This window comes from Taeniopygia guttata, chromosome 1, assembly GCF_048771995.1.
Source record: "Taeniopygia guttata chromosome 1, bTaeGut7.mat, whole genome shotgun sequence".
In the NCBI taxonomy this organism is placed as follows: Eukaryota; Metazoa; Chordata; class Aves; order Passeriformes; family Estrildidae; genus Taeniopygia; species Taeniopygia guttata.
In genome coordinates, this window is record NC_133024.1 from 94,729 (window position 1) to 122,082 (window position 27,354).

A 27,354-nucleotide genomic window follows, 5' to 3' on the forward strand; every position below is an offset into this window, starting at 1 on the left:
GCGCCCTGCACAGCAGCCCAGCACTCCCTTCCAGCCCTTTCCACACCTCCATCCCCCCAGAAAGGGACTCCGCCGCAAAAGGAAAGGGGGGGCAGCCCCCAGAAGGCTTGAAGCCCCCGCCCCGCCTCGCTGTCGCAGGCCAGGGGCAGAAATTGGGAGCGGCAGAGGCGGCGGGGACGCGGCACGGCCGGCACGGCGCAGAGCGGGGCCGCTCTCAGCGCGATGGTGGCGGAGCCGCAGGTCCGGCAGCGCCGGGCGGTGTCCGAGCGGCGCGGGGGGATCCGCCGAGAGCCTCCGGCCCCGTGCGGGGACTCCCGCAAGGGCCGGGGGGCGCCGGGCTCCGGCCCTCGGGGCTTTATTCTCCGCGCCCCGAGCCCCGCGGCTGCGGGGGAAAGAAGCGAAGGGCGACGGGAAGAGAGGAGGGAGAGCGGGGCATGGAAAGGGTGGGGAGGGAGGTCGGGCTGCGGAGGAAAGTGAGAAGGGAAGGGAAAGGCCGGCAGGAGAGGAAGAGGGACGGTGGACAGAGGAGGGAGAGACGGGGAATGGAACGGAGTAGCCGGGCAGGGACAGGACGGGGAGCCTCACAGCGCCCCGGCTCTGGCCCGGCGCCCCGCCCTGCCCGGGATTCTGCGCTCGGCGGAGCTCGGCTCGCTTCGGCTGGACTCGGCTCCTCGGTCAGTTTCGGCTACTTTCGGCTAAGCTCGGCTATTACCGGCTGCATTCGGCTCGATTCGCTTCTTCGGCCCAGCTCGGCTCGCCTCGGCTCAACTCGGAGCCGCTCGGCTCCTCGGGCCCTTTCGTCTACCTTCCCCTACACTCGCCTATTATCCCCCACACCCGCCTCCATTCGCCCATTCCCCACACCTCGGCTCCCTTCGGCTCACACATTTCCTCAGGGCACCTCATTCCACGCGACACAAACTGCACCCCCTAAAAGGCTTGCGGCTCTTTCAAGACACAGACGTGTAACTCAACTCTCGGCACAGAGGTGATGGCTCCTTTAGGACAAGAATAGTTACATCTAAAAGCAATTCCCTCATTTTGCATCTCCTTTTTATTTAACCCCCCGCAAAATCCCAGACATATCACAAGGAATATGCAGTTCTGGTTCCCCCAGCTCCCGTACGCTACTTGTACAAAGGACCTGGGCGCAGCACACAGTCGGGATTCAACTGAATAAAGCCCAGCTTCAATAATCAGAACAACTGACATTTGCTTACAAATCAGGCGCAGTTTTGTACGGTGCTGCGTACCCTCGAAGCCGAGTAGAGAAAAAAGAGCTACAGCACTGGAACCTAAGTCTTAGCAGCCAAGTCATTTGTAACTTCTACCATAAAATAAACCAAGCATAACTACAGTATTATTAGTGTTGCTCTTATGCTGCTTAATTTTCTCCACTGTGGATTTCGGCTACAGCAGCACGTGCTTTACTCCCGACAAAAGCTGCTCAGGTGGGGGGAGCCAGGAAGCCAAGTCTCTCCACTTTGTCTGAACACCATCCTCCAGGAAGGTACTGCTTCCCCTCTCCCAGGCTCCCTTCAGCAAAGTGGCAAATACAGAATCCGGTGCCACAGGAGGCTCTTGGCTTACCTCCTTGTGGTTTTCCAACTGTTTAAAGCCAAACAAAAAGCATAAGAGAAAAACAGTGATGAGTATGGAACAAAAATCTCTTCAGCCACCTTGCTTTTGAGATGAGCTCTGAACTGAAGCTCTGGGAGCACAAGCGTGCAGTCCTGCTAGAACAGAGCTGCCCAGCAGTGCTCCCAGGGGCTTCTGGAGTGTTCACACTGCTGAACTGAGAAAAACTCACCAAACCCAGCCCAGGGGCCTGTGATCCTCCACCCACCCGGGGGAACTCCGGGCACTGCAAACAGAGGCCACAGCACACACCAGGCTCTGCTGTGCCTGGTGAGGAGTCTCTGGATGACCCCTGAGCCCTGGTATCGCCTCCCAACCATCACAAAGACCTCTTGTGTCACCAGAGAAAAGCCCTGGAAAAAACGTGTGTCCCCAGCATCATCAACAAAAAATGTAGAATTACCTCCTCAATAAAAACGCTGTTTCTGATGGAAATGTAACCTCTGCAGACTGCGAGGATTTTATAGGGATGCTGGCTCAAGAATGCAGTGACTTCAGGGATTCCATACCGCAGGCTCCTGGGACTGCTCGGGCATCCAGAGTCTATAGTATCGGTTAAACCGGTAGAGCTGAGGATACTTAGCAACTTAGCTCCCCACAGGCACGCAGGGATGCTTCAGCCCGGACAGACGCCACCGACAGCCCAGAGGGACCCCAGGGAACGGCTGGCATCACCTGGGAATGGAGGCACAGCCGTTTGCAGAGGGGCTCTGACAGCAATCCCTGTTTCAGACCTCCCCGAGCTCCCACACAGCTGCCAGGTATGTCCCAGCCACCCCAAATCTCCTCCCTCTTTTCCAGCCTGAGGCCATCATCCACTAACAGCGTTTGAGCCAAGGCAATCTTCCCTCACAGGTACTAAATCCCAAGCAATAGCCTCGGAGATGCCTTAAAATCAGAGGTTCGAGTGGGATGATGTCTGGAGATTTCCAGGGAGCCAGCTGGAGGTGCAGAAGTGATGGAAAACTCTCACAGGTGGGTCCCACTGGAGGTGTGCTGCAGGCAGGGATGTGCACCCCTTTCCTGAGGGAAAAGGACATGCAGAGGCCACTGCTGAGGCTCTGAAAGGAGCGGAGCTTCTGCAGGACAGATGTTCTGCCTCAGCACAGGCCGGGAGCGCATCCAGCCACCGCCTTGTCCTGCTTTAAAACATCAGCTGGAGCCTGAGCTCCGGGGAGTGAAATCAGCTGAGTTCCAGGGAACTCTGTCAAGTGACTCCAGACACAGCCCTGGGCTGGGGGATGAGGGTTTTAAATAGCAAGTTCTATAGAATAGAGACCTGTCCTTGTCCTGATCTCACTGAGCTTCCCTGGAACCTCTGCTGGTTCCTGACACAGCTGGTGCTAAAGTGGCAGCTCTGCATGGGAATTTCCACTCTCCACGAGGCACTGTCAGGTTATTCCAGCAGGAATTCAGCAGGGAACCTGGGGCTGTGGGCATAATTCATCTGAACTAGCAAAGCTGATACTGAACCCCAAATCCAGGCACCACGCAGAGAACAATCTTTGTGCAAAATCCCCTGGGTGAGGAAGTTTCAGCAGCCAAATGTATAGAATGATCTAAATCCCAGCAGCCGGCATCCCCCAGAGGGACAATCCAAGTGCCAGGGTGGGAGCCCTTGTCCTTCCCCTGCTGCTGGTGGGACAAATTCCCCTCGGCACAGCTGGCTGGGCAGGAGCTGAGAGCAGGAGGGGCGGGAGCAGGGATGGGAGATGAGGCAGCTGGAATGTCACCTGGAGCAGCTGAACACGTTCTGTCCCTGCAGCAGCCAGGAGCCAAAGCAGATCCCTCCTGGCCGGGCTAGAAGGCAGCTGCTGCATCTGCTCTGGGGGAAAACTCCTTGCCCCTGCCAGGAGAGCTGACTCTGCTTTTCCTCCAGCTCCTGAGCAGTGTCAGGGCCACAGGGAGGGAGTTCAATCCCAAAAAATCCCCACAGCCCATGGAGTGAATGATCCCAGCAGAGAAATGCAGCATTAAAATAAAAAACTTAAAGCTCTATCAAAAAGGCTACGACAACAATGTAATGGGATTCCTAGGAACCTTCTGGTTTGCTCTCGGAATGCTCTTGGTTCTCTTTCATGTGTTTTTAGTCTCTCAACGGGCAGCTTGAAGAATTTATTCTGGGACTTAGAGGTTGAGCAGGGTGGGCTCTGGATTGACCTTCGCCTCCGGTGCCACTTTGTGCGAACACAACTTGGCCAGGCTGGGTGAACTCATGGCCTCAGCTTTCCCCTCCAAAATGTCCCTCACTTATTTCCCTGTGGGTGAGCTGGGATTTGGCCCCAGACTGTCACTCCTCACCTCCCCGTGCCCGCACAGTGTCCGTTCTGTTCCCCACAGAGCCCTGGGGACACCAGGGGGTCCCTTCGCCTTCTCCCGCCCCTTTCCAGCCCGAGGCTCCTCTGCCCTTGTCCCACACAGCACAGGGGCACAAAAGGGGAAAGGCTCCAGAAAACATTTCTGCAATTAACCAGCAATTATTTCAATTCCCCAGTGAGAAGAACATGAACTCACAGCCACCGAGTTCCTGCAGTGAGAGCTCAGCGCTTGTCTGCAGAGGTGAGTGCAGCATCTGAAAGGAAAAAAACACGGGGAAAATGTGATTTATTTTGCTTCAAAGTTATTTCAAGTTCTTAAAGCCCAACCAACTTTTGCTCTTGATTTTGGTCGGGTGAAACAGGAGCAGTGGGCAGAGGTCATGCCATTGATGCGGACGTGCCTGATGCTTTCTAGGGCAGAAAAAGTAGATCAAACTCACCTTATGCCAAGCAGTTATTAAAAAAGATTTATAGCTCTTTAAACATAGCACCCTTTAATTGCCATAGTGTTTCTTACATAATTTTAACTAATTCTCAGTGTATTTTATAAAACTTAAAATAACACCTCCTCCGCATAAAAGAGACCCATCAACCATTAGACAAAAAGCCCTAGTGCCAGTCTCATGCTTGCACATCTAACAGGAGACCCTCCCCATAACCAAACAAAAAAATCAAAATAACATACCAAAAGTAGTCCTTACTAACATTAAAAATACAACTCAACCGTATCCAAAAAACCCTCACCTTTATTTCCTCCAAACACCAAATACTCTTCAAATTCTAAACAACAAAAACCATCAAAACATACTTCAAATATAGAAAAGCCTAACCATATAAATATTTGTCAAAGCCCACAAAAACTATAAAACAATCTAATCAATATCCTGCATTAAAAAAAAAAAACACTATACAAATTAGTACCATTTGAAATGTAACACAAATAAAAATATTTTCCTAAGAAACATGTCTCCCAATAAGTAAAACCACCCTGTAAAGATATAAGTAATAATCATAACTCAACAAGCTAAAATTTCTTCAAAACCAAAAGACTTAAAAAAACCTTCAATATTTATAAGTAATAACATTAAATATGTTAGGTATTAATGAAATAAAACAAAATTAAGTGTCAATACATTTAAACAAATACATTTTCTTTTTATCAATTAAAATTAAGTTTATTATTCCTTACTATCAAAATTAATTCAGTCTAAATTTAAATGTTATTTAATATAACTTATGCTAAATTTTATTGAAAATCATTTCTCTAAACTATACAGTATATGGTCAATTTTCTTAAAAAATTAAAACACCTCCAATTAAAACAACTAAAAGAAAACACTAACAAACACCTATTCAGAAGTAAAAAAAAGTACAGTGTATTATATCATCAATTTCATCAATAATTCTGTACTTCATTACAATCTCTACTCTTATCTTTTAGAAGCGACACCAAAAAATAGCAATTACTATTCATATCATGCTGTTTGAAAATTTTACTCTATTTACTTAATATATAAATATTTTTTAAAAGTTATCCTAACTTCTTCAAACACTTACCACTAATATACTAATTATATTATATCAATATATTATCTTTTATAATAAACAATATTTATTAAATATTGTTATGATATTTACAACCAACTTTCATATACTTTATTATCTCTTTATAGAATGATCTAAAAAAAACACATAAAATTTCTAATTCCTACTTTTTTATTCTCAACTTATACAGCGCTTAAACCAAGTTAACTCTCTAACTAATCTCTACACTAACTCTATAATTTAACTTAATGTTCTATCATAATTTAAACTATTTTTCAAGATTAAAAAGGTATTTCATTAAAAACCTCCTCCAAACTGCTAATCTTATCACTTTCCTCAGTTATTATTACAAAATCACTTGAATACAAAATCCAACTACAACATTAATTTCTTTTTCTAAGTTTCACACTAAGTAATCACTCTCTCATACATTTCCTCCACCTTCACACTCTCAATATCCAAATCCAAACTCACAATCCTGTCCATAACCACTTTCAAATCTTTAAAAAGAAGTTTACTATATTCAAAGCATCTCTATTCTAAAAAACTTCTAAAAAAATCCAATTATTAAATAATGTAATTAATCTTTAATCCTAACATTTTTACTCTTTACTACTATTTTTAAAAACACTATATAAAAATATATTAAATAACATTCACCAATTAAAATTTAAATTATAACCTAACCCTAACTCTACCTAAATAAAATAATTAACAACAAACCCAAATATTTTCTACGTCAAAAATAAATTCAAATAATTTTAACTTAACAATTTAACTTTAACAATATAACAAATAAACTTATTTTTAAAATAAACTTGAAAAATCATTATCCACACATAATTATTTAACTTACCACTAATTTAATATTTATCAACTGTTATAAACTCTAAAAGTATGTACAATCTTTTAATACTTACTAATTATATAATTTCACCTATGTTACTAATTATAGATATTACCTAAGTAATTCCTAATTATTATCAATTTCTTCTTTACTACATACATTATTTTACTCTTATATTTCTTCATACTTATAACTGAAAAATTATAACAACTTATATCATTATTTCTCATATCAAAACATAAAGTTTACTTATATCTCAACAAGTACAAAAACCCAAGTAAATTTCAATAAGAAACATAAAATCAGATCACACAAAAAACACACTCACCGCTCCACAAATAAAACACCAATGTAAATACAAAGACAAATTACACTATGGAAATACAAACGCAGATTACACAAGAATTGCAACTTACACCTAAGATCGTGTACTACACCCACCAAAATATATAAACTGTAAGTTTCTTTATAAATATAAAAAGCAATGTTATAAAAATCTTATTTAGTAACTTACAAATTATGAAATTATATCAAATATTTTACTTCTACTCTACTTTATTTACTTTTAATTATGTCACTTTACCAATTAACCAACCTAAAACAAACATTTAAGTAACTTTAACTAAAGTTTCAAGTTTAAATGCTTTGTATTTATCTAGCACTACTCAAAAAAATCCATTCTTTACTTACTTACTTAAGATACCAATAAAAACCATTACAAATAGTCCATATAATTAAAAAGCCCTTACATTATTAACTCTTAATATTAAAATAGCTACCAATTTAAAACAAAAAAGGCATTTATCCATCAATAGTAATCAAAATATAAAAGTAATTTTAAGCCTTGAAACTTAAAATCAAAATGGTAGCATCAGTTTTTATACCACCTATTACTTCAACAACACTAAAACAATTAAATCAATTAAAATATTATCTAAATAAACAATCTAATTCGACATCCCTTACCCTAAATAACTTTTAAACAAATATAAAACTATTAAATACGCAGTTTTACCAAAAAACCAACAAAAAAATTTATTTTATTAACATACAAATATAAATATAAAAATTTAATAAAATGTATACATTTATCTAAAACACCAAATCTACTTATTAAAGTGTACAACTTTAAGAAATATCAAAAATAAGAATAACTAATAAAACATAACAATAAATAAAATTTAACACCATAATTAAAAAATCTTGTAACAAAAGTATACATTTTAATTATATTATTACAATAATAATACTAATGATAACACCTTCTGTATGTTAATTTATGCAACAAATGCTTAACAAATCCATTATTAAATTTTTTTTTTCATACAGAGAGAGAGGGGAGACATGGGAATGGGAAAACCAGAAACTCCCACAGACACTGAAAGATTTGATCTGCAGCCTCGGGAGAAGCTGGGATTGATGTACCAATACAAGACACGGGCATTACGCAGGAAAAGAATAAAACAACATAAAATAACTTCTGTTTCTGTGGCTGTCAGTAAGAGCCTGCCCCGAGTGAGTGAGAGAGGAAACTGTGTGGGCACGATGGGGAAGGGTTTGCAGGGCAGGGCTGGGGCTGTGTGCGCTACACTGAGAGCTGACAAGTTCCAACAGAAGGCATTGAACAAAAGTACCCTCAGTGCGGCAGAACTGAGCAGAGGTGATGGGTTCGAAAAGCCAAATAAACCCCGGGGTTAGAAAGTTCTGGCCTGCCTTGGAACAAAGAACTTGTGGCTGCTCCTGAGCCGCAGCAGCTGCTCGCTCTGCAAACCCTCACGCTCCCAGGCGGGTGTTCACCTGAGCACTGAGTGCTCCCGGCCCAAGAGCAGTCCCATCCCTTCCTTGCTAACAGCACAGGGAGAAAAAATGAAAAAAGATCACTCTGGCCAGCAGGGCTCTCTCTCTCTGCGAGGGTTAGGGGCAGGGCCCTGCAGGGAGCAGGGCGCTCCAGCACCGACAGCCCGAATCCAGAGCAGATCCACGGGGGAGTAGCGGGCTGGGGACAGCTGGGGACAGCAATGAGCAGAGCCCATCAGCCTCCCTCTGGGGCTGGGACTGCATTTAGCACACAGCTCATACCAGCTGTGGCACTTACACACCTCAGACTCCTTACCACAAACCAGTTCTGATCTAGCTCTCAGGGTGACCTGCACCTCCTCCCCAAAAACCACAGGAATTAGAATTTCCTGCTGGTTTTACAAACTTCACGGCAGCTTTGCAAATGCAAATCCCAGCAGGTCCCTGCTTTCCAGAGCACCCATCCTCAGCCATCTCCACTTCCCTGGAAAACTGCTCCAGCCCCGGGCTGTACCAAGGTGAGCACAAGTCTGGAGAGGTCAGAACCCTCACCTGGACTGCTGCACTCGGAGCGAGATCCAGCTACAAATGGAATTCCAGAAACAGCCTCCAAAATGTTCCATAATCACACCTTTAAAATGGCTCCACAGGGCAACAGCTCCAGTGCCAGAGCAGCACCTGCACGAGTCCTTGTGCCAGCCCTGGCTCCCTGAAAAACACAATAAACCAACATCACACAGGCCTTGTTTGCAGAATTCCTGATCCAAACCCTCACCTTTCCTGCCCAGCATTGAGGGAAATCTGACACGGTATTCACAGGTAACCTTTGCTGAGAGCAGCCATCACCCCAGTCCTCCAGCCTGGGCAAGGTTTTGCAGTGAATGGACCCAACTTCTAACCCTGAACCTAAATTTCTGTCAGCTTTTGTTGGAAAGATACTGGAGAGAAAATCATACAACAGATTTAAAACATTGCACGAGGAATAACCGGCCCAGACAAAACCAAACCACCCCCATCTCTGCTCCACCCCATTTCTCCCAGTTTTGGGAGAAATACTGATACAATTTGTAAATACTCCCCTTCCCTGCTGCACTGTCCTTCACTGCACGTCCCTGGAGAGGATTTACTCCATTTTCTGTGCCCAGCAGCACCTGTGCAGCCCAAATCCCACTCCTCGCAGACACAGCCTGAGCAGAGCTCAGGCAGTGTTCCCAGCAGCGGATGCAATTCCGAGTTCCCTGGATTGCTCACGGGGCACTCGCAGCAATCTCCCCTCAGCCCAGACTCTCTGTGCTCAGAGGGAAGCGCAGCCCGATGGGACACAGCTCTGGCACCACATTCCCCTTGTTCCTGCTGGCCTGGAAAGCCACAGATAAACCCAGTCCCTCCGACCTTGCACCCTGAACCCCAGGAGAGCCGGAGCTGAACCCAGATCCCGGCGCCCTGCACGGCTGCGCTGACACCAGCACAGGCTGAGCGCCGCCCAGCACCCTTCCTCATTTTCCTCCCTCTGCTCCCAAATCCTGCCAGCCCTCCCCTGCAGCTCCTGCCCCAGCCCCAGCAGAGGCTGGCACCCAGCCCTGCAGCAGCTGGCAGAGCTGGGAATGCACCGAGAGCTCGGCTCCCCGGGCTCCCAGCCCCAGACCAGTCCTTGGGTGCCCGAACAATGCCCAGCCTGCCCCCCTGGGCACAGCCAAACACCACAGCTCCGTCAGCCCCAAGGAACTCTGGCATTTGCCTCTTCCCTGCTGCCCTTTCCCAGCACACAGGGGTACGGCTGGGCTGTCAGAAATGGCATTCCCGAGGCAGTTAATCCCAGCAGAGAGGAAAAGGGGAACCCTGCGTCCCTCTGACTTACCCCACAGCGTGGGCAGGACCTGGAGCCCTCCAGTGCACACCCCTGGTGCTGAAGCCTCTTGGCTCTGGCTGCTTAAACACTGAAGCTTCTGGCAAAGATGGGAGGAGCTTAATGATTTCTCCTGTCCTGAAAGAGAGGAGGAAAAGAGCATTAAGCCCACTGTGGAAGTCAAAAGATCCCGGCTTTCACACTTCTGCTGTGATTGCTCACCATGGGGTTTTATCCGTGAGAGGGGACACCAATTCAAATATAAAAGCATTTTTATTCCTAACTATTTCATTAAAAGGAAGCTCATTTCTCTATTGCATTCTTAGCCTAATTTTAACAGAACCATTTTTATCCATGGCCCCACTTGTCCGTCATTCAATCCTTTACCAAGGGTACTTTATACAAAGGAAGGGATACCTGGTGCTGTGTCACAAGAAATCCCAAAGAGGAAAGTGTCCAAAACCTCACAGAGAAAGGTTTCAAGGCACTCCAGTGCACAGACAGCTGCTCATGCCTTGTCAGGCCACACCAGTTCTGTCACATCCACCTGAGCTGTGCAGGCGAGGCAAAGGCTGCCCTTCCTCCCAGGGAACACTGTCTGAGACCACAGAGAGCCATCCTGGGTGAAAGGAATGAAATGAAAATGTTTTCTGGCAGAAAATGAGCGTCTGTAATCAGAACCTCTGGACAGATTTAGTAACACCACTTTCAGATGATAAATACAGGCCATGCCCATCCTTCCAGGCCAGGTGAAACCAGGAAGGAGAACTACAGGAAAAGCAGGAAGACAGAGCCCCTTATTTGGATATATATAGAATGCCCCTGGTTTGGTGGTTTGCCTTTGCTCCTAAGCTTTGGCTTCACCCCTCTCCAGAGGAGCAGGGAATTCCTCCAGGGTGAGGGGGAGTCTGGTCCCACTCCAGGATGTGTCCAGTAAAGGAGGGAATTTGTTTAGAGTAAGTGAGCAGTGTTTTTGTTACACACAAAAATCAAACCAAACAAACACTGAATTGGACTACACCGAGCTGCAACACAGAGTGTTCACAGCAGGCAGAGGCCAGAGGAGCACACAGCACCCAGAAGTACCATTTCACTTGGTTCTTCTGCTCTCATGCATTTTAATTCTGCTTCGCTTCACAGCTGCTACTCTGCCAAGGCCATTTCCATTTTCAGAAGCCTGTGTCACCTGTAGCCAAGGCTTAAACATCACAGGATCTATGTGCACTTCAGTGATCTTACACTAAGTACCTCAGAAACCAAAAGAATAAATCCAAGACTTCAGCTGGGTTAAAAATACCAGAACAACAAATAAGCAAACAAAAACCCAAACCCGCCTTTCCACTAGTTTTAAAAACAGAAGTCTTTACAACCAGCATAAAATGAATGTAACATTTGGATCCAAGCAGAGGTACAATTTAAATGCCAGTATTCTGGAACTGCTAATAACTCTGCAAGTATTTACATGGGTGGATGTGTTACTGGATGGAAAGAATATAATGCACGAAAGAGAAGATTAGCTGTGTTTAGGATGGGAAGAAGATGACTAAAAAATACCTATTGTCTGGACGCTCATGCAATCATCTTCTCTTGACCTCAGGATGGCTGCCAAAAATAGAGAGTGCTGTGTGACCACCATGTGTAGTTTGGAGAGCTTGACTACGCTCTTAGTGAGGATTCTTTCATGTATAGTAACTGGATGGCAACGTTCAGGACCTTCAGAAATGTTTCATCTCTGTAACGGTACCTTTGGGAGAAGGATCACAGAGAAGTCAGACTGTAACCAAACCCAAGAAAACCCACTTGAAGCTACAAGTTGGGTAAGAAATGAGAACTTGGCAAAGAAAATTAACTTGGCAAAGAAAATGAACTTGGTGAAACCAAACCAAATTCAAATGAAAGCACTTACTTGAGCCCTGTCTTCACAAGGTCACACCAGTCATCTGGGTCCACTTCTTCAACCACACACTGTGTGCAGCAAGTAAAAACAGGTGTTGGTTTACATTTGGCACATGGAGCTTCTACAGCAATTTTTGTTCAAGGGACACACTAAGAACACGCAAGCCAAACGCTCACGTGGGATGATCTGAGGTTAACAGGGAAAAAAGCTCTTGGATACAACAATCCTAATGCCTGGCTCAAAAGAAACTTGTTGGTCTGGGAGCAGGGGCTGTATGGAATCAAAAAGCAAGCTGGGCTGTAGGTTCCAAAAACCCAGCGGCTCAATACTCTTCAAACGCCTCAAGTGCAAAAGGATTCTCAACTTGACAAGTCACAGCGAGAGCCTGGAGCAGACTGACAGCTGCACATCCCAACAGTCCTGGGAATGCAGGTGCCAACCTCGCCAGGCTGGAAACACCCTCAGCATGGGATGGACCCTGTGAGGTGGCCCCAGGGCCTGCAGAGTCAGCCAGGTCCTACAAGGGAGTCTCAGCAAAAGCCATGAGAGCGCAAAGGCATTCACTGCCCAGGGACCTTCAGTGTTGCGTGTCACAGGGATCTGTGTTCACTGAACTCAAACCAAGGCAACAGTATACAGAGGGAGTGACCAAGTAGTGTTCTTCAAGATCAAAGTCTGATTTCTATTCCTGATCAACCAGACTTTTGCCCCAGACTTCAGATGGCATGGCAGATGGATCTTGGCACAAGTATCTCTATCAGCTTCTTTTAAAAAAGAAGGTGATAACTTAAATTTAAAAAATTAAATTAATTAATTTATAATAATTAATTAATTTTAACTTCTTTTTTTTTTTTTTTAATTCCACTGGTAACCTTTGATTTCTTTCTCCTAAATACCTCAAGCTCACACATTCAAAGGGGATTCGTACCAGAAAGTCATCATCAAGAACACAAAACTGCCTCGTATAAAGGATTCTCAGGACTCGGAAAAAGCTATGAAAACTCCATGGAAACCAGAATCCATAAAACAGGAAATCGAGTCCAATCTGTATTTACAAAATTACAACTGCCCAATCACACATATGCATACAGTCCCTCTGTGGCAAAGCAGATAAGCAGTCTCACCAATAATTCCTCTAACCTCAGCAGCACGGACCTCTCCACTTCTTGCTTGCCTTCATCTTTACTGCTGCTGTACATGGCAACTAACCCCTTTACGCAGGCTGAGAAGAGATGTCTCCTCCAGGAATGCAGCTCCTCTGAGTTTTTGAGCACCGTGGATATGGCATCTGCCACGGCCCAGCTGCAGAGAGATAGTTGTTGATTTTCTTATTAACATTTTAACTTGGTTTTGTATATCTTAAAGATGTCTTGCTGCCAAAGTGCAAAGCAACAGATTCTCGGAGGAGAGGACGCTGTTAATGCTCCCATTCCTATCACACTGATTCCCAGGACAAACTGAGCCCTGGGGGAGACACACACACACACACACACACACGCTGCCCACCTCTCTTCATTGCCTGCTCTCTCCGGAGCAGCAGGAAGGCAGTCCATCAGGTTGTGCAGCCCTTTGCTTCCCGGAGGTGGCAACAGCTTGGAAAGAATTTGCAGTTTCACAGTGGCCTCAGGGTCCTGAATTGCGGCACCGAGCTCCTTCCACAGGGCTTTCCTCAGGACAGGTGTGACAGCCGAGACAGCTGTGGGGAGAGCAGAAGGCACAGGTTCCTCCACCTGCAGCTGTTAAACAACACACTAAACCTAATTTTTTTCTAATCCAGCCCCAGACCACTCAATGTCTAGGAAATGATGCTACAGCAGCTGCTAATCTGTTACAGAGAAGTGCTACACAGAGGCTCACTTCTTTACCCATCCTCTACTTCCCAGGGTCTGACAAGGCCTTATCACTGCTTGACCTCGTAGGCAGAGCTACAGCCCCATTCAGCCTGTTCCTGTCAGAACAACTGACATTTGTTTACAAACCAACAAAATCGTTATCCCTACCTAAATACACCCATAATGCCTCAACCCATTCCCAGGAGGGCGGCAGGAGGGGCGGGCGCAGCCCTGTTCCGACGCCGCTCCACCCCGGCCCGGGAGCGCCGCGACCGCGCCTCCGCCGCCCGCCGGTACCGGCCCCGCCGGGCCGCCCTCGCGGCTGCCATCCTTCCCCGGCGCTGCCGCGGAGCCGCCTTCACCGCTTCCCTTTTACTCACACACACCGCCCCGCTCGCCGCCGCCCCGCGCCCCTCCGGGCCCGTCTCGGTGGTAATTGGAGCCGCTCTTGCCACTTCCGCCACAACTCGGTGGTTTTTGGGCCGCTCTGGCCGCTTCCGCCCCGTCTCGGTGGTTTCTGTGGCCGCTCTTGCCGCTTCCGCCCCGTCTCGGTGGTTTTGGGGCCGCTCTGGCCCCCCCGCGCCGTCTCGGTGGTTTTCGGCCCGGCGCTGGCCGGGGAGCTGCAGTACCGCGCTCTGCCCACAAGGCGGCAGCACTTTTCAAGCGACCAGAGACTCGCAAGATGGCGGCCCGTGGGGACCTGGACGGAGAGAGGCGTATTACGCCGATGCCCGTCGGCCCCCGCCAAAAACCCGCACGCTCGCGGTGCTGCTGACCCCACAGCCCGTGTGCACGGCACCAGAACCGCCGCGGAAAATCCCGTCGGGGGGCGCCGGCGTTGGGGACCATTCAGGCAGTGTAGAAAACAGACACGGGTCCTCGAATGCCAACGTCCTCCTTTTCGCGCCATCTCGAGAAGGTCAAGCGAGTCCGCGACAAGCCACTCCCAAGATGGCGGCCGCGGGCGGCGGGCTGCAGTACCGCCCTCTGCCCACAGGGCGGCAGCACTGCCGCCCGCCACCGCCGGGGGCCGCCGCTCGCCTCGGGGCCGCGGGCGGGGCCGGCGGCAGAAAAGAACGGGCGCGATGCCCTCCGGAACCTGCCCTGCAGCAAATGCCCCAAAACATCCCGCGCGGAAAAGAACGCCAGCAAAAAAACCCCCTGCCTCTAACCCAACAGGAACCAAAAGCAAAAACCTTCTCTTTTAAACTGCATTTCAAGCTCTTTTATTTTTATATTTTTCATATTTATATTCACATTCGGATTTATAACGTATATTGATGTGTAATTGTATTTTTATAATTTCTTACATTTATTCCTTTATTACAATTCATATTTTTATGCATTGCTTAATACATTGCTTACATATTTCTATAGTTAGATTTCTATTTCTGAAAGGTTTATAGGGCTTAAAATAAACCCCTGCCTCTATGCAAGTAAAAATTTTTTTAAAAATCCCTTTCTTTAAACTCCGTCTAAATTTATCATTATTTTTCGCATTTATGTTCAAATGTACATTTTTATTGTAGATTGATGTATGGTGTTATTTATAGTCTATCTCTTCCTCATACTTATTTTTATTTACATTTAATTTACAATTAACAATTTAAAATGTGTGTTGTGCTCAAACATATTCAAGCCCAGATTCTTTCCAGTAGATTTATTTCCAGCTGTAAACACATGAAAATTCTCAGAGTCTATGAAGTAGATTCTAAATGGATGTTGCTAAAATCCTTGCCTTTGCAAGAGTTGCTTTCCACCTGGATGTCCCTCAACACAGATGGTTCTTCTTCCATTGTGTTTTTTGGAATAGTAAAAACTATGCAAGATTCTTTGCTGGATATGCGGTTATTTTGCAGGCAAATTTTACAGGATACACATGATACAGTATTCATTAAAACAAAAATGTACTAACTATTGCTAAAATATATGGCACTTCTAGAACAGCTAGTACATTAAAAAGTAATTTTTCCTATTTTTAGAGAACTATAATAGTGTAGTATAGCTTCGTATTAGGAAATTGGCACAAATTAGTACAATTTTTTAATGAAAAATTTGTACAACCCAATAGGTTTTAATTTTTTTTTTTTAGTGCATTACAAAGAATGTCCCCTATATTCAAAAAGCAATATGAACAGATACTTCTGTGTTGGCATACAAGGAGAAATCAACCAATATCTTCTGATTTCCTCTTCTGTTAAGCCCTCAATTGTTTAAATTGATGTCTGAGATCACCTGAGATGTATATGAGAAACTACAATATATAAGCAATGCTAATTTATAGACCCATTTAGTTATACATTAAAGTTTCACAATAAACATAGATTACCTACATCCACCAGCTCTCTACCTTTGTCTTCAGATCTGCTTGGGATGCAGCTTAAAAGAATTCCATATTTAGATATCCATATTTAGATAGATACCAAAACAAAATGTATATTCATCGTTTTTCCATTAAAACCCTGCCTCTAATCAAATAAAAGCAAAAAAATCCCTTTCTTTAAACGCTACTTGAATATTCATATATTTTTTCATCATTATAGTCACATGCGCATTACTCCTTTATATTGATGTATCTATAAATATATATTATATAGATAATAAGGTAGCAAGATAGATAAATTTTCATTTCAATTCTATTTCGTACATACCGCTAATACTTATAGTTACTTACCTTTGAGATTTTATATAGCTCTTAACGTATTTAGGATATATTTCTATACATAGATTTCTAATTTTATTTTATTTATATTTATCATTTTTATAATAAAACCCCTACCTACTACCAAATAGACAATTAAAATCCCCTTTACTTTAAACTATATTTAGATATTTCTTTATTTCTATTTTCGATTTTCACAAGTACTTATATATTCTATCACAGTATCTTGAGGTACTATATTTCGAGCTATAATTCCTATGACATATAATGTGTCATAATAAGACATATACAGTAAAATATGCATTATGTACTGTATTGATTCCTATTATTTTGTCATATTTATATATCCACATGTATTAATTATACGTTTCTAAATGCATATTTATATTTATAAACTACATGTATATGTATATAAACATATAAAATACCCTATATCAAACAATATAATACCTAATAGTAATGGATAACATTATTCATGTTACATGTTTTATTTATATGTTTTCCGTTCATATTTAAAATTGAAGTTTTATATTCCTATTTTCGTATTTATGCATTCCTTTTGTTTCATTCGAGTTAAAACTTTGCAGTTCTAATCCAGTTCCTCAAACTAAAATGCCAAAACAGCATCAAATTCCCAACAATGCCGTCCAAAATATTCAGAAAGGTTCCACAGCCAACCAACTACCGGCAAAAAAACCCGCACTACACTTCTTTCACTAGCGGTTCTTATCACATCACAAAAATGACACACACATTTCTAAAAAGACCTATAGAATGGTAGTGCGGGTGGGGGGAGGTAGGTGATTCCCAGGAACAATTAGCTAATTAACATTTCAATGTCAGTACTTAGCCCAAGCCAAGTGTCGCAGCCAAGCTGTTTTGTTCATAACAAAACCCACACAGCAAATCACAAAAAGACATTAAGAAAAAAAAAAAAAGCCAACTAACTTACTATACTCCAAACCATACAACAGACCCCGAACGTTTCTTAGAAAAAAAATTAAAAATCAAACCCCAAAACTCTACCACTATACTAACGCATAAAGAGAACCCAATACTCTATAAAATGAACGAAAAAAAACCACCAAATAATTACCGATATAACAAAATCGGAACCACGAAGAAAGAAAAGATTCACCACCCAAATAAAATAACTACCTAAAAAGATCCACCATAGAAATACTCACGTTCCCAAAAACAAAACTAATAAAAAACAACAACCAAATACATCAAACTACCAAAAAAAAAAATCATATTAACAAAGCAAAATAATTATTCCTAACTCAATAAACCCATAATGCCTCAAACCATCAAAACACAAATACCACTTAGAAATAAGCACGTCGCCAAAAGAGAAATGTAACCATAAACAATAACTCCCAAATTCCCTGCAACAATAAAACACACACGGCAATCAAATAAGCCAAATGAATAAAACCCCTATAATATAATAAACAAGAATGCAATCATCAACATATTAAAAAAACAAACAACCTAACTAATTAAGTACAGGACACTACCTCAAGCCACCAAAACAAACACTACGCACTCACGCTAATAAAAGCCTCCACAACCGAATTAAAAACCTACCCTCTTCTTCATGCTACGACCCAGAAAAACCATTGTAAGCCTTTAAAAACACATCCTTTAAAAACATAAGAAACGATCAAAAAGAAACCAAACAACAACACTCAAGCCAAAAAAAACCCCTTGTCATCAGCGCCCGAAGCGAGAACCGTACCAACCAAAAAGTGCCCCACGGCCCTTCTCCCACACCAACTCCGGACAACAGAAAAGGATCCGATAAGTTCCCCAGAACCACCTCACAGCCACCCCAGGCAGGAAGGCTGGAAAATGAGAAGCCGCGCTCCCGGCAGGAAAGCGGCTCCTCGGGCAGACACAGGCGGCGCCGCGCCGGGAGACCCCCGCCCGCTCCCCCCGGCCCGGCGGGGCCGGCACCGGGCCCGGGGGGCCCCGGCGGCGCCCGAGCCCCGCGCCCGGAGCGGACGGAGCGGCGGCACCGGCCGGCACCGGCGCAGCGCCCGCGCCGCCTGCCCCGCCCGCCGGCCCGGCCAAAGCTCCCCTCGGCTCCGCACGGCTCGCACCGGCGCGGCTCCGGCAGTCCCGCGGCAGCCCCGCCGTGCCAAACTCCCCTCCCGCCTCGGCCATCCCCAGCCACTGCCAGCGGGGCTCCCGCGCCGGACCCTTCGCTGCCGGGCCAGGGGCAGAAGCGCCGCAAATGCAGCGGCGCAGCCCCATGCCCACCCTGCCAGCGCTGCCACAGCTGCGCCTCCCTTCCTTTGAAGCCCCGAAACTGACGCCACGCTCGGGCGCTCACCCCACTGCAACAAGGGCAAAGAAATGTGGGCTCCCCTTCCATCGCATCCCCTAGAAATAGAAAAGAAGGGGCTTGCCTCAAATGATGGCAAAAGGCAGAATTTTACCTCAATCCAAACCCCTTAAAAGGAGGGACAACAGGGCAGCCCCCTCATTTCAACTTCAGGAGGACGAAATTCAAAAGGGAAAGGAGAAAAGTCCCCACTACAAAGGCGCACCGGCTCACCTATTTGGCCGCTGCTTCTCGGCACAAAGGTTTGTCCCTCGGCTCCTCCTTCGAGCAATGCTCCACGTCCCCAGGTGCGTATCCAGGTGATCCCCCGGACCCTGTCCGAAGCGCTCACCGTCCTTCCATGAAACAGCCCCGGGAGCCCCCCATAAACTCCTCTTCTCCAGCAGCTGTGTGCAAAAGCCAGCGGCGGCAAACCCTCGCCCTAAAACAATCTCCCCCCGGCAGGAGCCGCCCCCTCCCTCCTCATCCTCACAGCTCGCACCTGGGGCTGCTCTGAGCCCTCCTCATCCTCACAGCTCACACCTGCGGCTGTTCTGAGCCCTCCGCATCCTCACAGCTCACACCTGTCACAGTTGCAACTCTCCAACAGCGGCTCTCCTTCTCCAGCACACACCCACTTCTCACAGGCACAGATCCAACAAAAACCTGCTACGGGTGTTGGCTTTTCTTAATCCCTCTGGTTACACGATTAAAATACATACACATACCATACATCCTGTTCTAGTTTCAGTCACAAGCCCAGCCTCAGCATCCATGTCAGAAGCGTAAAGGGATGTCGCCGCAAGAACCCCACAGTCCCAGTGCCAGCCCTTCGGTTCCTATGGTGTGTGCAGTCCCTTTGCCAGCCCAGCAGTGATTACAGCACCCGCCCTACAAATCCCCTTTCCCAGCCCCAGTGATTTCAGCTCTTGAACCACAAGCTTTATTTCACTGCCAGCTCTCTTCTTCCAGCTCCAGCTCTGCGTTTCTCCAGCATCACAGGGGTGATCTTGGCTTCGGCTCCAGCTCTGCAGCACTTCAGCTCATGCCCCAGGGTCTCTAAGCCCACCCCACCATCAATATCCCACCCCGCAGTGATTTCAACTCCCGCCCAGCAATGCCCAGTTGAACCCTGAGGTAATGGGCCATTCCAGCTACGTACACTCTGCAACAAAGAGGAACAATGTCAAATAGTTAATGAACTGAAGATAAAGATTGTGCCACTAAAACTTGAAGGAAAAAGATATTTTGTGTGGTGTGTGTGTGCTGGGAGGGGGTGTTACAGACTGAAAAAGAGATACCAGGTACTTTTTTCCATTTCCCTTGACTGTATTCAGATAACTGAAAAAAAAAAAGAAGGAAGAGTACTCTGTATTTCAGTCAAATATCAAAAACCTAATTCTAATCTCTATCTGTATTCTCATGTCCCTATGTAACATGAAGGAGACCCCAAATTCTCCAAAGGCTCTGACCCTGGACCAATCTTAAACAGAGACATGCTGTCTAGCTGGCCCTTATCCTTCAGTACTCCTCTCATGACAGAGGCATGAACACTTCCAACCTGAAGAAAAGGACAATAAGAGCAAGCTAAACAATTCTACAGCCACATTAACTAGGAACAATATGCTCCTGAGATCTCAGAGAGCTGCTCAGCTTGCAAACCTACAAAAGGAAAGTCTGCCATCCTTCAGAACATGGATCCAGGGAGCTTAATCTAAATGAGCACTATCATACCCATCTGCTGCTAATCATAAATACAGTACTTTTTTTTCCCAGAGGTAACAATTTTTGGGAATCACGGTCTTTCCTGCAAAACAGTTATTAATAAACTGACAATCATAATTTTAAGAGTAGCGATGTGATATTCAGTTTAATAATTGCATCCTGCTTTCTGAAATTGTATTTTAATTACATATAGAAAGATTACTAATTTTTGGCTTCAGCCTGTGCACTAACAGTAAATACCAACAACTGCCATATACAAACTGCAAATTGGCTATGAGTTAGCAATTCCTATTTTTATTTCAGTTTTGTAATGAAAAGAGGACATTGAAGTGTCCTTCAGTCATTTCTCTGTATAACTTCCTTTTCACTGAAATGATAGATTTCTTCTAGTTCTATCTATTCAATCAGTTGAATTCAGGAGCAAAATGCAACACGGGAAATGAAAATTACTAGGACAGTTGTTAATCAACATGAATCTTAACTGTATTACAATATTTGAATTTCCTGACTCAAACCAGTTTTTATCTTTCTTTTTTTCCTCAGGTTTCCCTGAAACTGTCCTTCGCATCTTGCAAAACTGGAATATTCCCTATTCCCTACTGTCAAGTTCATCGATCCATTTTGGCAATTTTGATTTGGGTGTCCCAGATGATTTTATGATTTTTATATAATTTTTTTTTCCACTGAGAGAAACCGTGATATGCAAACCTCATATAACTGTTTAGTGCTGTATTACCACAAATTCACTTTCAGTGCCTGACAGGTAAATGATCCTACGAATTAGCACCCTCATTTATTTTAAATGCAAATCCATCTGCATTGTAGATTTGTCCTGCAGACACTATCAATCCATTTACCAAGTGACAGAATTTTGTTATTCAGTAAAATGTAGCTGCTTCCCAGATAAAAAAAAAACTATTTATTGACAACGGAAACAGTCTTAGAATTATCCTCAAAATTTGTCATAATCTTCCAACGGATTTGAAATCCTCCTTAGTTTCAGTTTGATGCTCTTACAAGACAAACTTTCAAAGATGTTAAAAAAAACCCCACCCAAGAGTGAAATCATACCTTGGTGCTTGTGCCTTGGGATGGGGCTTGGGAGCCCTTTGCATTGGAGGAAGGCAGCTTCTCAGCTGGTTTGGAGGAGATCAGACTCGCTGCGGGAGGCTGACTGCGCAGAACGGAGCACAGGCAAAGCTGCACAGTCTCCTTCAGAGCTTTCAGCTGGGACTCCTGGGGAAATAAGAAACCATCACTTCTCTGTGATGTGCTGTGATGAACACAAGGGCTTACATTCTCCATCTGTATTAAACACTTAGGAGTAGCTGCTGCTTTTTCTTATTGATGGAAGGAATTAAGACTGTCTAAAGCAGTATTTTTATGTGATTAGGTTACAGTACATTAGACACCAAACTGCCTAGGAAGTCACTGCACTCTCTTCCCATCCCTTCAAGCAGTTTTATCCACATTGATTATTGCAAATAGTACTTAAATATATTTTTTCTGAAAAGAAAAATACTATTTACAAAATATCATACGGTGTCCAGCCTTTTATGTATAATATCTACAGAGAAGTCATAAGTATTGCAAGACACAGACTTTGCATGGAGTTTTGTCTATAACATTCCAAATAATTGGTGTTTTTCTACATTATACATAGATTATAATCCAATTAAGATGGCTTCCCTCATGGGCATATTATACTTTTGCACTATATAGTAAAAAAACCATAGGTCTTTTTAACAGTTAAAAATATGTTTGTCCAGACCCACTACTGTCCATTAAGCCAAAATAAAACTTCTAAGTGGTGAAGTGCTTGCGACTCTTGTTAGAACATTTGTGCTTTACTCCCAGAAAGATAGACAGATATATTGATGGAAACAGAAGTCTGTAATTGAAATAAGCTGAGAAAGCAAGAACAAGGAGATAACTACAGCAGTGAGGAAATCATATTTTAAATCTTTATTTCATCAAAGCAAGACATGGATCAAATGTTAGCCATTGAGGTCAAATCTTACACTCACTCCAGGGGGAGTCAGCAGCATTTGGCATTAAAAAAACATTTAATTTCTAGTTTTCTTCTTTTTATTAAAAATACACCTGTAAATACAGAATGCGTTCACATTTCAATCATCAAAGATTTTTTTAAAGGTATATAAATCAAAGGATACCATGGCAAAAGCTGGTGGAAAACATATGTAAACATGGTGGAAAATGTGTATATAACATTACACATTACATATAATGTATGTGAAATATTGCATATAAAATAAAAATATTTCATAGTCATATTAATCCTAAGCAATGCCATACAGCATGTTTTAGTTTATTTTCTTAGCAAATATTTTTGAGAAAATTACAAATATTTTGTTTTAACTCAGATAAACTTCCCCTGAACTGAAAACAGGGAATTTATCTCTTAACTGGAAAAAACTAAATGTTTCTTTAAAAAACAAACAATGCCAGTTAGTAGAAGTGTATTTCCACAGGAGGACAAAAGACAACCATAGAAAGATCATTAAAGCAGAGCACAATAGGAAAAATTAGAGATATGGGAGATGGAACATGTTATGACCTGCCCTTTAAGGTAAGTCATTAACTTAGGTTCTTGTTAATAGATCCCTTGGGGCAGATTAGAGTGAAAACCACAGAATTACCTGTGTTTTACATATATGTAAATGTTTTATTGTAGAGCAATTTGGTTGCAGATGAAAGCAAATATGTAACTGTTTTGGTTATTACCTACAGTAACAAATCAATATAAAAGCATAAAAATAACACTTAAGAAAATGAGGAAGAAGTTCAGGGAAGGGAGAAAAAGAAGGGGAAGGGAAAAAGGGAAAAAGGGAAAAAGGGAAAAAGGGAAAAAGGGAAAAAGGGAAAAAGGGAAAAAGGGAAAAAGGGAAAAAGGGAAAAAGGGAGGAACCATAAAAGTAAAAAGATATCACCATCCCTGGATCCAGTTATGAGACTTAGTCGTTGCAATTTTGATGTCCATCGGAAAAAGTACTTCTTTTCAATGTAACATCTCTTGAATTCTACCTTTTCAAGTTAGTGACTGCACAGACAGCATAAATCACCATTTGTTATGGTTAAATGGGCAGAGGTAGCAGACTGGCTAATTTTGCATGATGATATGGACTCAGTCAATCTAGTCTGATATAACCCTAGTGCTTCCTGCAGATGGCACCAATCTGAAATTACTCTCCTCTCATCCAGAAATTTCTCTGGATAATTTCTCATCTCTTAATCCTGCTATCCAGTGCTTATTCTTTCTTGACAGCAGCCATTCCAATTTTGCCATTTCAAAGGTAAAAGAAGAACAAGTAAATTTGTTTCCATCCTGTGAATAGCATAATTCAGTATTGACTTTGCTGATAGGAGATCTATAAATGAACACCAGGAAAGCACAGGTGAAGGAAACACTATTGGAACCAGGGACGTAATTTGTCAAAGTTTGCTATAACCTTGCCTAGATGTGATTGTGATCAAAATAGGCTGCTTACCGGCCAAAATGCTGCCCACATGTGATGCATTCTTCCTATGTCCCTGATCTATTTCAGTCCTATCACATGGCTAGATCCACAGAATCATCAAGACTGGAAGAGACCTTTAAGACCATCTGGCAACACAGCACCATTTTAATCACCCCTAAACCCAAGTGCCACATCCAGATGCCTCTTCAACACTTCTACAGGTGGTACCTCCACAACCTCCCTTGGCAGCTTATTCCAATGCCTAACCACTTCTGCAGTGAAAATAAAATTTCTGATGTCTAATCTGTATCTCCCCTGGTACAACTTAAAGTAATTTCCTCTCATCCTTCCACTTGAGACATGGCAGAAAAAACCAACCCCTGCCTCATGATGGTTTCCTTTTAGACAGCTGAAGAGAACAATGAGCGTGAGCCTCCTCTTCTTCAGACCAAACAAGGCCAATTCCCCCAGATGCCCCCAGAAGACCTTCACCAGCGTCACTGCCCTTCTCTGAACTCACTCCAGCACTAAAATGCCATTTTTTAAGTGAGTGGCCCAAAACGGAACAGTATGTGAGGTGTGGCCTTACCAGTTCTGAGTACAGGGGGACAATCACTTTCCTAGTCCTACTGGTCACACTACTCTTGGTATCTGGGGCCTGGTAATTCAAAATTTGTAAACATTCTAAGGGTTCATGGTGGGAAATAGAAAACTGCTCTAGTGTAAATAAACTTATGACTGACACTAAGCCTACAGTCAGCACAAACTGTAGTTCAATAAATACCTAAATCTACTAAAATCAGTGCAAAAATTTTTTGAGCTTTTTTTTCTAATTTGACCATCCTCTTCTTAAATAACTTTGCAGATGTACTTAACTTCATGTATCATAATTAGTTCCACTGATTTCAGTAGCATCTCTCTCAGGTACAATTCATATGTAACTTAGTATTCATCTAAGTAACTGCAAGGCTTACATTTGTTTTTGTCAAATTCCACCAAAACATCCACAGCCGATATAGGTAAACATGCTTACATTACATGACACTTCTTACTTTGTCAAGGGCTGCGTTTTCCAATTTGTCTTTTGCAACAGATAGTTTTTGCTCCAGATCTGTTAGCTGTTGTGCCTGTGGGGATCAAGAAAAAAAGCTGATGCAATCTCCAATGCATTTTTTCATGTGAGAGAGGAAAGAACAGAAATTTTGCAAGTAATACATATGGGCTGGGTCAGATTTGCTTTTCCTGAGGAAAAAAAAACATTATGGCCAAATGTGCTCCATTGATGTGAATGCAAGCTTATAATAATTCAATGTCAATAGCAAAATTATTTCCATACTATAAAATATTTAAGATTATGCCATAATATCCTTCTGGAAAATTCAAGGTATTCAAATGTCATTTAATAATTTTGTTCGTTTGTCTGACTTCCGAGTGCAATTTGAAAATTATTTTGTAGTTTTAGGCATTGTGATGCCACCATTAAGCTAATTGGGCATAAACAGACAAATTAGAAAACACCCAAACATTCTTCTTGCATGCAGACACCTTATGAAATTATACTACCTACTACTATACAAGGAGGTAACTCCAGATTTTTTTTCTCCATGTCTTTTCCTGGAAATAGAGAAGGAAAATGCACAAGACTAGCTAACTCATAGCAGGAAAGCAATTTGGGAGACTTGTGTTGGAAGTCAGGATCAGGCTAGTAGCCTGCACCCTGAGTGGAAGGACTTCTGGCTCTGTATAATGTATATGTCATTCATGGAGCACAGGAGTTCAGCAGAAGCTTTTTAAGTGAGTGGCCCAAAACAAAGAGCATCAGAAGATGCTTTTAAATGTTCAGTAAATAAAGACAAGTATTTTCTCTCTCTTTCCCAAGGATATGTATGAACCCAGCCTGTTCACTTGAAGGAAATACATTCTCTGCAAGACTCTTCTGTTTCAGGAAAGCAGATTCCTGAAGTTGTCAGCCTTGTCATTAATAACACATGACTATGCAACCAAAAGGAATAAGGATTCTTTTGCTGTTGTACCTGCAAAAAACCCAGCCTAGCCATTGTTTTCCCTGTTTGAAAAGGGATCCATAGAGAAGGACACTGGACTAGCCACTTATCTTTTCTCTCGGAAATTCTGATTAGGTAAATATACATTTTGTGTATGCAAAATAATAGGATAAAATTCTCAATTTTCAGATAAAGAGCACCACATTTTTATTTCAATATTTGCAAGTGCATTTTCCCTCAACACCATTCCATGCCCTCAGGCTTCTGGAGTTCAATCCCAGCCAGAGAGTTTTTCTTGGCAGACCTTTCAAGATCTCCTGCACGCTGCTGATTGTAGCATAGCTTAATGGATAGCCACACTACGTAAATGTTGTTTAGTGTAAATCCTGTAAGGTTAACTTGTTTTCTGCTGGGGTAATGACAGTCCTTCCAGCACACGGCATAGATGAGGTGGTGAGCTTAGGCACGCCTGTAGTCCTCAGCAGACAGCTAATGTGATGTTCATTTGCATTAGGCATAGTCTGTTCTGCCAAATGAAATGTCAAGAGTCTGGAATTTTCAGTTCCCAACTCGTGTAAAGAACTGAGTAGTTGCATTTTAAAACAGGAATAGGCATTTATCTTCAGATTTATCACCAGAGTCACAGTTTCATTAGTCAAAACCAAACTTCCTTCAAAGTGCAAGTCAACTGTGACGTGGGAAAGTCTCTTGTGAATTGCTGTCCATAATTTACACTGCATCACATTCCTTACAGCTAACATCAGTCACTGCCACAACACACATATCAGACCATTGGTTTGACCCTTTAGTCTGGCAACAGAGAATTCACTACAGAAATAATCCTTCCACTTTATCAGTTTGCAAAATTTAAGTGGAGTTATTACTGATTTACTAGAGAAAAAAATTACTGATATAAGAAATTGCTAGAATTCAGTAACTTTTTGGATTTTTTCCTAAATATGGTATACAGTATCACTCACAATAAACACGGCCACAGAAAATGTCTGAAAGACTGGACATTGACTCTATATGACGCAGAGACACTTCTCATAGAACTAGACCAAGAAATTTCTCACATCATTAACATTTTTATACTGTTACTTCTTATTTTTCAGTACAGCTATACAAATTAATACGCTCTCAATTAAAGAGAATCAAGATTTGAAAAACTGCATCATTTCAATTGCCACTAAAAAGGAAATTACACAAAATAACATATGACAAACATGAGGCTAGGATGGCACCTCTGATAGCGTGCAGAATTAGACTCAGATGGAAATGGTGAGGACCATACAACTAGGCAACTTCTTATTTCAGCACCATCAGATTTACAGTCTAAATCAGTGAAAAACCAGAGCTACAGTTATGAATTAGAGGGTGTCTGGTTTCCTTCAATACATGCATTACGTAGGCATCTGAAAGTCTTGGCAGTTGAC

The 27,354-nt window shown here is 43.2% G+C and overlaps 1 protein-coding gene across 1 annotated transcript in view; it reads right to left on the reverse strand.

Annotated features, from left to right (window-relative positions):
• Window positions 1–1,036: 1,036 nt before the first annotated feature.
• The window catches only part of LOC121469166 (uncharacterized), a 39,556-nt gene continuing 13,238 nt past the window's right edge, over window positions 1,037–27,354 (reverse strand). The window contains exons 5-17 of the mRNA XM_072929924.1: window positions 24,968–25,042; window positions 21,508–21,672; window positions 18,648–19,876; window positions 14,101–14,420; window positions 13,395–13,584; window positions 13,029–13,190; window positions 11,898–11,956; window positions 10,409–11,735; window positions 10,004–10,129; window positions 8,698–8,854; window positions 4,153–4,210; window positions 2,042–2,313; window positions 1,037–1,608 (exon numbers count right to left, since the gene is read on the reverse strand). Coding sequence (XP_072786025.1) covers window positions 19,655–19,876; window positions 21,508–21,672; window positions 24,968–25,042 — 462 coding nt within the window. The 3' untranslated portion in view covers window positions 1,037–1,608; window positions 2,042–2,313; window positions 4,153–4,210; ... (6 more) ...; window positions 14,101–14,420; window positions 18,648–19,654. The remainder of the gene's footprint in view (window positions 1,609–2,041; window positions 2,314–4,152; window positions 4,211–8,697; window positions 8,855–10,003; window positions 10,130–10,408; window positions 11,736–11,897; window positions 11,957–13,028; window positions 13,191–13,394; window positions 13,585–14,100; window positions 14,421–18,647; window positions 19,877–21,507; window positions 21,673–24,967; window positions 25,043–27,354) is intronic.